General features: G+C 39.5%; 1 protein-coding gene across 1 annotated transcript in view; it reads right to left on the reverse strand.

The window, feature by feature from the left end:
* Window positions 1-8,293: 8,293 nt before the first annotated feature.
* Window positions 8,294-14,921, reverse strand: part of RpL7A (ribosomal protein L7A) — a 77,906-nt gene continuing 71,278 nt past the window's right edge. The window contains exon 6 of the mRNA XM_067138090.2: window positions 8,294-8,525. Within this exon, the coding sequence (XP_066994191.1) occupies window positions 8,343-8,525 (183 nt within the window). The 3' untranslated portion in view covers window positions 8,294-8,342. The remainder of the gene's footprint in view (window positions 8,526-14,921) is intronic.

Below are 14,921 nucleotides of genomic sequence, written 5' to 3' on the forward strand. Positions count from 1 at the left end.
TGTTCTGGCATCCGTCCACTTGCACACAACAAAAATGTCTGAAACATACGAGACCTTAAAGTTGGTGCTTGAAAAAATTAAATATCATGAGCATGGGTGGCAAATTTGCAGTGATTTGAAGATCATTGGATTGTTGCTGGGACAACAAAAAGGCTATACAAAATTTTCCTGTTTTCTATGCGAATGGGATAGCAGGGCACGGGATAAACAATGGGATACAGTGAATTGGACAGAAAGGAAACAACTAAAACCAGAAAAATGTCTTGAATGTAAGTCTTATTGACCGTGAAAAAATTCTACTTCCACCCTTGCACATCAAATTTGGATTGTTGAAACTGTATATCGAGGCATTAGATAAAAGTAGCCTATGCTTCCAATATTTATCCACTAAATTTCCCTCATTATTAGATGCAAAAATCAAAGAAGGCGTATTTGATGGACCATAGATTCGTAAACAGATGAAGGATAAAATTTTCACAGACACGATGACCAAAATTGAGAAAGAGGCATGGAACACATTGAAAGATGTAGTGACTAAATTCCTTGGCAACATTAAGGACCCTCAATACAAATAAACTGTAAGGAAAATGTTGGTAAAGTTTAAGGAACTCTGTTGTAATATGAGGCTTAAGCTTCATTTCTTAGCTTCGCATCTGGATTATTTCCCTCTAAATTTAGGAGCTGTCTGAAGAACAAGGTGAAAGGTTTCACCAGGATCCCAAAGATGCAGAAAGACGCTATCAGGGACGTTGGGATGTGAATATGATAGCCGATTACTGTAGGTCGATTGCACAAGACTAGAGATCATTCAAGAACTTAAAAAACCCGGAAATTCCTTGGAGAACGGGAAAAGACGGGAGGTGTGAATCTAACCTGCACATAATGGAAGTAACAAAACGATGTATGTTTAACCACGTAATTTTTATTCAAGGTACCGTTATATTAATTTAAAAGCAACTGTACAGTCGAAAATAAATAGGCGTTTTATGCTTCAGTTTCACGAATTTCAATGTACATTAAAAATATAATACGTACTATCTACTTGCTTACAAAGCAGCATTTATATGTATTCAATGCATGAAAAATATGATTACGTTTTGCAAGCTGAAATTTATATTAATACATCAAATTTAATCAATACTAAGTATCAACAATTTTACGTAAGAACAAAATAATGTTTTGTAAAATTGCCACCAAACCAGACGTGAATCACAAACACTAATTTTTTTCTCGAATTCTGCGTTAAGAAATTCATAAAGCCCACCTAGCTTCGTTTTTACCGCACAAAAAAGTTTTATTTTGCAGGCTAGTGATATTGTACTTTGCGAAGGTCAAGACTGTTGGTTACGTAAGTCTTCCTTGTTCACATTCGAATCCCGTATTTGTCCAGTGAAAGTGCTGTCTCGATAGTAAGCCATGGATTCAAAACGGTATGTGGGATCATTTACTGTGCGCGAGAAACTTACAAGTTGTAAGCGAAGCTGAAATATATGGACATCGTGCTGTTGGCAGAAAGTACGATATCGATGAATCTTGTATTCGAAATTGGCGGAAGAAGGAAAACTTCCGTAAAGTATCTGCGATCGCAGAGCGTTCCATGGGCGGAGTGCAGCATTTCCGGAAATTGAAGAAAGACTCCACAAATTTGTGATAGAAAAACATGAGTTCGGACAGTTTTTCTAGTGAAATGTGTCAACTGAAAGCACTAGAGATCTCAAAACACAGGGTTATACTGCAAGCCACGGATGGATCCGAAACTTATTGGAGAGAGGGATTGTGCATTAGGAGACGTACGTCTACTTCACGTCTCCATGGGGCGTATGAAGAAAAATTAGCGGCCCTTCAGCGTCGCATTCATTTGAGGAAGCAAAATTATTATTTGCTGTTGCAAATTGGGAATGCTGACCAGACACCTGTCTATTTTGAAATGCCGTTAGAAAATACAGCGGATGCGAAGGGTTCTAAAAGTGCAACCATCAGAACAGGTGGTAACGAAAAGCAACGATGCACGGTAATGTGCGCGTTAGCGGGTGGAACCAAACTTCCTCCATATGTAGTTCTGAAAAGGAAAACTTCTGAAAGGAAACTTGCCGTCCGGTGTTGTTAGAACACACAAGCCCGCCTGGCAATTTCGCCCTGGAGCCTTGTTACAAAAACAAAACATGCTTGTGTTGGACAGTTACCTAGGATATACAACTGACGCCGTAAAGGATATGATGAGAAAAAGAAAAACCAATCTTGCGATTATTCCCGGAGGATTGACTTCTATTCTACAGCGGTTGGACGAGTCCGTAAACCGGCCTTTCAAAACTGCAATGAAACAATTGTACGCCGAGTGGATGTCTGATGGGGATCACACATTAACACCAAACGGACGAGTGAAGCAGCTGGATCAAAAACTGTATGGGTGCACATTTCCAACGATCTAGTGTCTAACAGCTTTAACAAATGCAGAATTTCAAATTCAGGGGACTATTTGTGGAAAGATGCCAGAGAGGAAAGTTCCTAAGGTGAAACTTCAGATGACCGAATTGGGAATGATCCGAGTATTGGACAGATATTATTAACGATTTTTGTGATGATTTTATTAATTGTAAGCTGTTTGAATTTATATTTGTGATATATTTGAAGAAAATGAAATAGGTACGTACGTTATGATTTTTTTCTTCGCATTTTGCCACCTCAAATTTAGGGTGCGGGTCTTATTCAGTGGCGGGTGGTATTCGGGATTGAACAGCAATTGTAAGCGACATGTATAGTTCGTGTTTCTCTTAATATTTTTCCTTGATGTACTGTGTTGATATTCCTAAAACATACTATTTCTTTATTCAATTAATTATAAACACTTGTTTGTTTTCAACATAATTATTTTTTACATTCGAACCTACCCTTAAATTTAACAGCAAAATTGTTTTCCATTTTTAAGCACGTTCCCTCTTTATATTTATTTTTGGTCCCCACAAAAACATCTTAAACAGTTTCAGCTCTATTTTAATGCGACTTTCAACCAGATGATGTCAGTCTTGTTTTACACACAGAAACTCAGAATGTGAATTAGCAGTTTCAATGTCTGAATTGTCACTAATAATGCCACTAATGCACCAATTGCCTACTAATACCAAAGAATAGCGTGTGCACTTGTACAACAAATAATACCATACTTAATTTTATTCTTCACGCTGGGAGTTTCTACACGCTGAAATAGCAGAAGAGGCATGCCTCAATGGGCCCTAAACCTCCTAGAAAGGGGTTGCGGGCAGCCACCTAATTTTCCTCATCACCCCGCTCCCAATCAAGCTAGTGGAACGCAAACAAAACTAAAGTCAACTAACGTCCTGCCTCCGTCAGAACAAGTAGTCAACTGTTGCCATGTAACGGATGATCGGCGAAGCACAGTCTGCTGTCAGCATGTAGCACACAGATTGTAGTTTTAGTACCATAACAGCAGATAAATTTGTTAAAATATTTACAGTATATAATTTTAATTGTATTTATTACGGTAGGCATTCCCTCAAATGACTCCAAGCAGTTTCGCCACGGTGTATTCGTCGCCTGCGTCCCCAACCCCCACAGGTGGTACTCTTCCATTGTATACTACTCCTAATCTCTTGTGACAAATATTCATGTTCCTTTAGCCACTTGCTCTAAACACATTTTATATCAAACAGTATGGCTGTAATTATCTATTTTATAGCCCTCTACTAAGATTTCTGCACGAAGGGAATATGATTTGTTCCCAATGTGACATCTTCAAAGGCTCCCACAGGGCATGTAGACATGCTGTATTGGCTGTAACCATACATACAACTGATCCCACCAAATTAGATAATTCTAGAAATGCATAGAATATTAACCCTCAGAACTTCTCTATAAACCTAAGATGAAAAACTACATAATTTGAAGTTAAGATGGAAGAATTACAAAATTGTTAAAAAGAAAGAGAATGGGTGGCATACAGGGATGCTGTAGTAGTAACAGTAAGGGAATGCCTAGGAACAACTGTGTGTAAAGATGGGAAAAATCAAACATCTTGGTGGAATGATGAAGTAAGAACAGCTCGCAAATGTAAAAAGAAGGCTTATCAGAAATGACTTCAAAAAAGGGATGAAAACAGGGAATTGTACATAGATGAAAGAAACAGCAAAAACAGTTGTTGAATCCAAAAAGAAGATGTGGGAAGATTTTGGTAAATACCTGGAAAGGCTAGATCAAGCAGCAGGGAAACCTTACTGGACAGTAATAAAAGAATCATGAAGGGAGGGGGAAAAGGAAATTAACAGTATTGGGTAATTCCAGTGAACTCATAATAGATCCCATGGAATCACTGGACAAGTGGAGGGAAAATTTTGATAATGTTCTCAACGTAAAAGGAAATCTTCATGCTGGCGTGTAACAACGGAGCTCATGGGGAGGAAAGTGATGCTTGTGAAATTACGCTTGAGGAAGTGGAAAGGATGGTAAATAAACTCCATTGTCATAAAGAAGCAGGAATAGATAAAATTAGACCTGAAATGGCAAAAATATAGTGTGAAGGCAGGGATGAAATGGCTCCATAGAGTAGCAAGATTAGCATGGAGTGTTGGTAAGGTACGTTCAGATTGGACAAAAGCAGTAATTCTATCTATAAGCTAGGGAACAGAAAGGATTGCAACAACTATTGAGGTATCTGATTGATTAGTATACCAGACCAAGTATTCACTGGCGTCTTGGAAGGGAGGGTGCAATCAGTGGTTCAGAGGAAGTTGGATGAAAACCAGTGTGGTTTCAGACCACAGAGGGGCTGTCAGGATCAGATTTTCAGTATGCGCCAGGTAATTGAACAACTGTACCAGAGGAATAGACGGTTGTGTTTATGTTTCGTAGATCTAGAGAAAGCATACGACAGGGTGCCGAGTTCACCATACTGGGGGACTAGGGGATTAAGGGTAGATGATTAAAATCAAAGGCATTTATGTTCACAAGCTGACTGCAGTGAGAATTGATGGTAGAATCGAGTTCTTGGTTCAGAGTACTTACAGGAGTTAGACAAGGCTGTAAAGGCAGGGAGGGATTCAGTTAGGTGGAAATGTGATAAGAGGTCTGGCCTATGCCAACGACTTTGTCTTAATGGCAGATTGTGCCGCAAGCTTGCAGTCTAATATCTTGCTACTTGAAAATAGGTGCCATGAGTATAGTACGAAAATTAGCCTTTCGAAGACTAAATTGATGTCACTGCTGTCGGATTTTTTATTATGGACACCCGAGTTTAGGCTTTAATTACAAACGAACCAATAGGCCTATTGAAATTCGAGTTATACCAATATTTTCCTCTTCAATTCTACATTAGCGTATATAAAACACATTGTTTTCGGCGCTCATTAAATCATTTTTATTTGTGGTTGTAATAAATATTGCCCGGGTTTTTGGCTTCTTCTCTACGAAGTGCTCACTTAGGAATATATACAACGAAAACCACTTGTCTGATTCTAATGAAATTTTTATATGTTATAACCAAATGTATTTGTAGTGTAATACTCAAGCTACGATTTTTCGACCACCCTGAAAAAAGTTCTTATTTTTCTAAGGCAACTCTTTCTCAGCCCAGGATAAACGTACAACAGCAAACATGGGCTTGTTTTGAAGCACTCAGTCATGGTTATCAGAAACTACAACAACTGTAACAGTACAGTTTGGTAACGAATTTGTGAAGAGTAATATTGAAAGGAGGTTTTGTGTACGCCGGACCGTGCGATTAACAGCAGGCCGGGTGGTGAAATTGGGCGGTGTTGCCGCGTTCAGTAGTATTCACGCGCGCAACAAACACAGCTTTTCCTTTACATTCATTCGTTTACTTTCAACCTATAAGTTTATTTCCTCTTATAAATTCCACTTCCCATCACCTTTTCTCATGAGGGCTTTGGACCTTCAACGGCAGGTTTAAAAATGGTTACCTTCCTAATTTAGAAATATCGCACTGTACAATTTTTACAAGAGTTATTTGAATTATTATTTAGGCTACATATATTTACGGTATTTAATTCTATCAATTTTCTTCGTCTGAAAAATCAGTGTTCCGAAGAATCGGTGCTGCTGTCATTCATGTTATGACTGACTGGAAATAAGGAACATTTGTAGACAGTCCATTTTTTTTCCCAGTAGTGGTCTTCAATTTTTTTCGCGTGTTTAATAACTTGTTTCCCGAGTTCAGCGATCACGGTACGTAAGGCTTCTCGGCATAAAGCGTAAATTGCTTCCATACCTCTACCGTTTTTTAATGTGTTAGCTATATTTGTTTCTGCTATTTTCCCTTTTACGTAAGCCCGAATGAGCTCGATTGGATTACGCTCGCAATGGGCCACTGCTAACCAAATAATCTGTACATCTGGTCGAAGTCGTTTAGTCAGTTGTTCCAGCTTCTTTACCGGCGTTTGAAACTAAGGCCTACCGGGCGAGTTAGCCGTGCGCATAGAGGCATCCGGGAGATAGTAGGTTCGAATCCCACTATCGGCAGCCCTGAAGATGGTTTTCCGTGGTTTCCCATTTTCACACCAGGCAAATACTGAGGCTGTACCTTAATTAAGGCCACGGCCGCTTCCTTCCCATTCCTCTCCCATCGTCGCCATAAGACCTATCTATGTCGGTGCGACGTAAAGCAAATAACAAAAAAAACACAATCGCTGCAAGTTCACCCTCTGATAACGGCGGTCTCGGAGGCATCTTGAAGTGACGTGGTCAACATGCAGAACATAGGAAAACTGCAAATGGCTTCCGGACAAACCAAGGTCACGGGAATTCCGTTTCACAACTGCCCGGGGCGATCGTACTGTGTTCGTTGCGTGCGTGATTACTACTGAACGCGGCAACACTGCGCCCAATTTCACCACCCGGCCTGCTGTTAATCGCACGGTCCGACGTGGACAAAACCTCCCCTCAATATTACTCTTCATAAATTCGGTACCACTCTGTACGGTTACAGTTGTTGTAGTTTCTGATAACCATGACTGCGTGCTTCAAATTAAGCCCAGGTTTGCTGTTGTACGTTTATCCTGGGCTGAGAAAGAGTTGCTTTAGTAAAATGATAAGAACTTTTTACGGGGTGGTTGAAAAAAATTGTAACTTGAGTATTACACTACAAATACATGTAGTTATAACATAAAAATTTCATCAGAATCAGACAAGTCGTTTTCCTTGTACATATTCCTAAGTGAGCGCATCGTAGAGAAGAAGCCAAAAACCCGGGCAATATTTATTACAACCACAAATAAAAAATATTTAATGAACGTCGAAAACAATGCGTCTTATATACGGTAACGTAGAATTAAACAAGGAAAATATTGGTATAACTAATTTCCATAGGCCTATTGGTTCGTTTGTAATTAAAGCCTAAACTTGAGTGTCCATAATAAAAAATCCGACAGTAGGTATGAAATTCAACAGAATTGAATGTCAGATTGGTGATACAAACCTGGAACAGGTAGATAACTTCAAATATTTAGGAGTGTTCTCCCAGGATGGTAGTATAGTGAGATTGAATCAAGGTGCAGTAAACCTAATGCAGTGAACTCGCAGTGGCGATCAACAGTATTCTGCAAGAAGGAAGTCAGCTCCCAGACGAAAATATCTTTACATCGGTCTGTTTTCAGACTAACTTTGCTTTAGGGGAGCAAAAGCTGGGTGGACTCGGTACATATTATTCATAAGTTAGAGGTAACATACATGAGAGAATAATTGCTGGTACAAACAGGTGGGAACAATGGCAGGAGGGCAATCGGAATGAGGAGATAAAGGCTAAGTTAGGAATGCAATCTGTAGATGTACCTGTACGCATAAACCAGCTTCGGTGGTGGGTCATGCGAGGCGAATAGAGGACAGGTTACGGACTCCATTATAGCGGGTAAGAGAAGTAGAGCGAGATCAAGACGACGATGGTTAGACTCAGTTTCTAACGATTTAAAGATATGAGGTATAGAGCTAAATGAGGCCACAGCACTGGTTGCAAATAGAAGATTGTGGCAACATTTGGTAAATTTGCATAGGCATGCAGACCGATGCTAAACGGCGTAGTGGTCTATGATATATGTTAAAAAGCAGAAATCAAGTGAAATCAATGTGTTGTTATCTCTTAATGTAACCGTACGTACAGTAGGGGTTTCAGCCAGGGAAAAATGGAGGTAGTGATTCATCAATAATTTTGTAGCCAGGGGTTTGAAGAAGAAAAAATATAAGAAAATACACTTCTCACTGAACGAGGGAAATTACAAAAATATTATAAATGGAGGAGTAATGCCAACATGAAATTTCAGTAAAACAAATATATTTTTCATCGTTTTATTATACCTGTACATCACACAAAAGGCACAAGATTAACCCTGCTTTTGGGCAAGTTCTCTAGCCTTGGCCTTCTCAATTTTGGCAATTCTGGCAGCGGACTTCGATCCAAGCATACCACCACCCCAGTGCCTCTTGATCTCCTCGTAACGATCATTGAAGTTGGTCTTAATGGCTTCAACCACCTTAGTGAAAGGAGTACGGTCACCAGAGTCCACCTGCACAAAATGTTTAATGTTAATTCTTTCCTTAATTACAGACCTTGTTACAAACAAACTATCAGATCTCAGATAAAAGATTTAATCAACAACATGTCATTGGATTGGCTCTTATTAATTCATCACAGTACACAATGGAAATCATTGGGTTGTATGACCACATAAGCTTACATAATGTTCAGAAAAGTATTAAATCTGTAGATTTTCCAATACAAAAATACAGCACTCTCTTTCCGAAGAAAGTTTCAGAACCTGTTGAATCTTATCCTGTGCAATGATTTTTCAAAATAACAATTCTCACACTTTTATAATACATTTGATCAACACAGAATTAGTCAATACTTCTATAGTTCTGTTGTTCAAAGACAACTAGCAGCATTTTAGGGTCATCAGTAGTAGCTGTTATTGTCTAACACTTTTTCTTTCAAACTCCCAGCTGATGTTTGTGTAAAAACAGTCAGCCGAATTTACCACACTAAGCACACACATTTAAAATTACATGTAAAGCACGTCACTTATTATCACTGCAAATAAGTCATGTCTCTAAACCAAATTGGTTTGAAGATTTTAAAAAATTGCAGATGTGGAAACAAAGTTATTATGCACCTAATTACCTATGAAAACTATTTAAATAGTGAGCACACGTTTTGGGCTATGAGAATATATGGCTAGTTCGAAGTTCCACAGTATAATACGAGTTAAAACTGTCTTCTTATCCCATGCAAAATACTGCTATTTGCCGCATAAATAAGGAAATAAGTTTTGTGGTAATTCTGGGAAATGCTGTTCACTGCCCAAGTTTGTGATTGACGTTACTATCCCCCGGACCACCGTTTGAACAGACTAAAGCGGAAGTAACGTCATTGCCTCACCACACTCGCCGTGGTTGCCAAATGAACCGGCGCGCGATTCCATACTCCAGCACAGCTCACGGATTATACTTTGAGTGCATTTAAAATAATGAATACATTAACGTATGCGTGTTAGAATCCCATACAGTCTTAACGGCATACATATTTTAACAATTAATTTACTGAATTACATTTTAAATGTGAAAACCTACAATCAGTTTTCCAGTCATTGATCGGGTCAGGGATGGAATGAATCAAGCCCCATCTTGCGACGAGGATATGAATATAAGCTGGCTGCCGAAGAGTGTCGCACTCTTCTGGGGCAATGATTAATGACTGACATGAAATTATATGATACTGGAGTGTTGCTGGAATGAAAGATGACAGGGAGAACCGGAGTACCCGGAGAAAAACATGTCCCGCCTCCGCTTTGTCCAGCACAAATCTCAAATGGAGTGACCGGGATTTGCACCACGGAACCCAGCGGTGAGAGGCCGACGCGCTGCCACCTGAGCCATGGAGGCTTTTACATTTTACTATGTTGTAACTATAATTCCACGCTTAAAATATTGCGAACGAATTTTTTTGACATACACAGTAAGCATTACATTCATTAAATTATTATTGCTATTATCTATATATGACTTTCTTACAGCACAATCCGGAGATCAGCCAGAGGGGATGCAGGCGCCTTGGAATACCCGCGTCATTGATGAGAGTACATCTCGGTTTGCTGCAAATTCTCAGATTGTGGCGACACTTAGTAAATTCACAGAGGCTTGCAGACTGAATGCTGAAAGGCATAACAGTCTGTAATGATAATGTATGTATATATATATGTATATATATATATAAAACATTTTATTATTTATTATTCACTATTATCTAAATATGTGGCCTGATTCCCAATTGAAATGAGCTGCCGGAGAGGTCCGTCACGCTATTCACGGGCGACTGATGAATAAGCGAGAGAAGTGATGATTATGTACTTTACCACTTTCTTTTTACCCTCCAGGGTCTGTTTTTCCCTCGGACTCAGCGAAGGATCCCACCTCTACCGCCTCAAGGGCAGTGTTCTTGAGCTTCACACTGGGTCGGAATACAACTGGGGAGGATGACCAGTGATTATGTACTCGTACTGGAATTAACATGAAAATGACAGGGAAAGTTGGGGATCCACGCGAAAACCTGCCCTACCTTCGCTTTGTCCAGCACAATTTCTATAAATAACTTATTACAAATATATTTTTATAAAAAATATTATCGTCTTCATAATGCAGGTTTCAGCGACAGCTTACTTTGTGCCGCAGTAATTAATCTCTATCGCATTCAAGTGGCTGCACATCCAAGTCTGAATCAGAGTCGGGGTCAGCACATGAGGTAAACTAACCTCGCCTTCCAATAGTATAAGCTCGGAAATGCTTGTAAACCAACAGAATCATTTCTCTCGCCAGACGTAAAAATCTTGCGTTTCTCCAAATGATAACAGTCTGGGGGATTTTTGTTCGGATCCATTGCACAACAGCATCAGATAACGAGTAAGAAGAAACCTACAGATGTACAAGAGACTACAATAATTATGAATTAGCACACAATACACACACATCATTTTTGTAAAAGCAAAGCACACTGATAAAATTCTCTTACTGCTGTTTTAAACAGACTATGACTGCAACTGCCAGCCCCTGTGGTATAGGGGTAGCATGCCTGCCTCTTACCCAGAGGCCCTGGGTTCGATTCCCGGCCAGGTCAAGGATTTTTACCTAGACCTGATGGCTGGTTCGAGGTCCCTCAGCTTACGTGATTAGAATTGAGGAGCTATCTAACAGATAGCAGCCCCCGTCTAGAAAGCCAAGAATAACGGCCGAGAGGATTCGTCGTGCTGACCACACGACACCTCGTAAGCTGCGGACCGTCTGGCTGAGCAGCGGTCGCTTGGTAGGCGAAGGCCCTTCAAGGGCTGTAGTGCCATGGGGAGGGGGGGGGGGTTATGATTGCAACTGCACCCACGTGTTCAAGTCATCCACTGAGTGAGTATATATAACAGCTCTGGATTGACGGAACCATTGCCAAAACTCGTGCTGAATAGCGCGCCCCCATTGCCCCCTCACCTACCGTGCAACAACACCGCAGACACTGCCCTCAGTTGCCCGCGCCATCCCCTGATGTATGCACTCACTTCCGCTTCAGTCTGTTCAAATGGTGGTTCGAAGAATAGAAAGGATATATTATTCTTTAGTAGCATGGTAAATATTACGATGTGTGCAATAGATCCAAGGATAGATTAGAATGTGAAGTGATGTATCACTGAAAAATGTCGGCTATTTTTGTATAAAATACCAATTTCTTACTGGAGCTGCAGAATTATCAGAGTCACCTACACTTTTATGAATCAGACAATGAAATATCACTTGAAAACCATTGAAATAATGAACTAACACTTAAATTATATTGATTAATATGGTTTATTTGGTAGTTCCAGAGGAGTATAATGCAAGTTAAGTCGTCTTATTCCGTGCAAAATACTGCTATCTGCTGCATAAATAAGGTCTGTGATAAGCCTTCAGAAAATAGTATGAACTCGTGCTCCATACGTGAATTAGTCATGAAGTTAGATGCAATCACGTAGCAAATGCATAGATTAATATACTGACTCACGCAATGTTATTTTTATCACGTAATATAAAATTTGGCAGAATTGTCTCCAAATGGCTCCTAAAAGTCTCTAGAAATGTCAATCGCTATCTTTGAAATTCTGTCCCTAAATTACTAAAAGAGATTCCAAATTTAGTGACTAGTCTCCAGAATCGACTAGACTGATGTGAACGAACACAAACATAGCACGCGAGAATGAAAGATTGACAATCGATATACGCACCGTGATTTACGGGCATTCCTACATTTGCGCGCATTTCTCGTATAAACGTCGATATTTCTGGCCACTGGCGTACAAAGCTGAAATGGCAGGATATGAAAACAAATTTTTGAAGTTCACCAAACAATAAGCTAAAATCGGGAGAAATGATAGAAAAATCGGGAGGTGAGAAGAACTGTTGAAAACCGGGAGTCCCCGCCTAAATCGCAAAAGTTGGCAGGTACGCTAGTAGCCATTTCCTAGCCAAATTTTACGATTCCATCTGCCAAGCCAGTATATGAAAAATGAAGCAGTGTGTGAAAACTATACCCAAATTTCACCCTATTCAATGGTTCAAACTCAATCTAACCCATGAACATAGGAGATAAGAGAAAATGACAGGAACAACCATGTAGAACACTAAACATTGTGTCCGATGGCGAAACCCGTTTGTCCGAAACTCCTTGATCACGAGGGAAATGAGTTTGTTGAACATGATGCAGAAACAGTTAACTTATTCGACCTCCTGAAAAAAAAAGAGTTCTTGGATGTGCAGAAACCGATGAAAATAACTGACAGTGGCTCCAGAATGATACCGAAAAGACATTATGCCTGATGCAGAAATTATTGCTGCTATTACATTTAACGAAAAAATGCCGGAAAATTATGAAGACTACACCCTACAAGCCCCTAAAATATCGCACAGTGAGGGACTAAAGGCTTTGTAAAGATAAAAATTTCATTGTTCCGTATTGCACTGCCACCATTTTGGGCCCTCACTTTCAAATTTAATTTCATGCCTTGCGTCCGCCAACTTTGACTACTTCAATCACAACCCACATTTATTATATTCAAGAAATAGCGCACTGTGCACACACGTTTTCATTTGTTTCCGGTATTGCGCTTTTTACCATTTTTTTTCACTATTGTTTTTTCACGTCAACTGTTCTAAAAATCTTCAAGATCATAATTACGTATTCAATTATATTCAATCGTATTATAAGTATATATATATATATAGATAGGTACATTTTCGTGAACTAAGCAAATACTTTATCAATAATCTATCCTTCGATCTCCATCAGCGTATGAAACTACAGCACTTGACGTTGTAAACACCGCGCCGATCTTCTGAAGCTTGCAAGTTACTTCGGTTGAGCTGCTCGTCTTCGGCTTCATGACTTTATATCTTCATATTTGGATTGTGTTGTGACTTTGTGCCTGACTGTGTATGCAGTCTGGCTCATTTAACTGTTCTCTGCTTTTCGTGAACATTGTGAGACAGTGCCAAACATTGCGTGTGCCATGCTGACACTCGGAAGATCACGCATTACTTCTTTTAAGTGACTTACATTCCACTTCGTCTAAATTGAACATTGCCTACCCCCGTCATTTTTATATCGCCTCTTCAACTGATATTGTGTGGACTTGACCTTTAACTTCTTTCTTACTTATGCATTGTTTTTAGAGTTATAATCGGCTGATGACCCAGACTAGGGTCGAAACCGGTACCATGTCCATTTTTAATTAAATAAGAATGTAATCTCTACATCTCTTATTTACTTGTATAGAATAGGTTGAACTACCATATTTATTATTTCAATTTCACTGGACTAAAGGCTGTGAAAACCACCCTTCAGTATTTTTAACAAGGTACGTCTGTAATGGACTTGCTCTTCCTTCGTCCTCCGTGATGAAGCACTGAGTGGAGTGCAGACATTACGCATTTCTTTAAAAAATGTAGCCAGTTTTTGCAAAATTAACTAGTAAATTTTCATAATAGAGCTTTATGCCTTCATAAACCATTTTTCTGAGGTCTGTCTTATCAGGTAAATTACTGTACAGTTTGTTCATTATTTTTCATTTTCAAGTTGTGAAGGCTCTATGCCTTCAGAAAGTACGTACTTTTCCTTAAAGGGTATTTGGGTAGTTTATTCTCCATTGTATTCTCGGGAAACAATACATAGAGGTACAGTACTGTATTTTTTGAGGAAACACTCATACTTATTCCTTCTCAATCCCATTCCCAATAACACAGTATTTTCACAAACTAAGCCACACTTCGGTCGACATTAGGCAGAGTTTTCGGGACTCTACTGAATCATCGGCCCACATAGTGGCCGTATGCGAACAAAATTCTATTTTTCTAGCTGTCACATGAGCATCTGAAAAGTAATGCAGTGCGTGAAAACTGTACCCATGTTTCGTCCTATTCAATCTAACCCATAAATACAGGACGCACAATAAAATATAGTGGTAAAATAGAACTACAGCATACTATGCCTAAGGTATTGAAAGGGACAGATCTGTAACCTGGCCCCAGAACCTCTACAGTCACAGGTTTATGAGGGATTTTCTCTTTCGACAACTACCGATGTATTGACCTTCGTTCCTTCCTCGCACTAATTGCGGGTAGGAGCCAGTTAGGCTTTGGTCAGACTTGCAGCTTTAGTCTCAAGGCCCTTTATGTATCACCATTCCCCCATACCACTGTCAAGGGTCGCCTAACCACAAGCAAAAATAAGAGCATACCTGACTGAAAATCAATAAAAATTTTTATTTTTAAATCAGCAATATTATCCGCACCGCCATAAAGTTTGCATCCGCAAGACACTAACTTGATATAGATGTCTGCATCCGTGCAGGGCTCTACCTAAGATCTCTTCACAGCCTTGCAAGTCTGTCCCAGTG

This window comes from Anabrus simplex, chromosome 1 (genome assembly GCF_040414725.1).
Source record: "Anabrus simplex isolate iqAnaSimp1 chromosome 1, ASM4041472v1, whole genome shotgun sequence".
In the NCBI taxonomy this organism is placed as follows: Eukaryota; Metazoa; Arthropoda; class Insecta; order Orthoptera; family Tettigoniidae; genus Anabrus; species Anabrus simplex.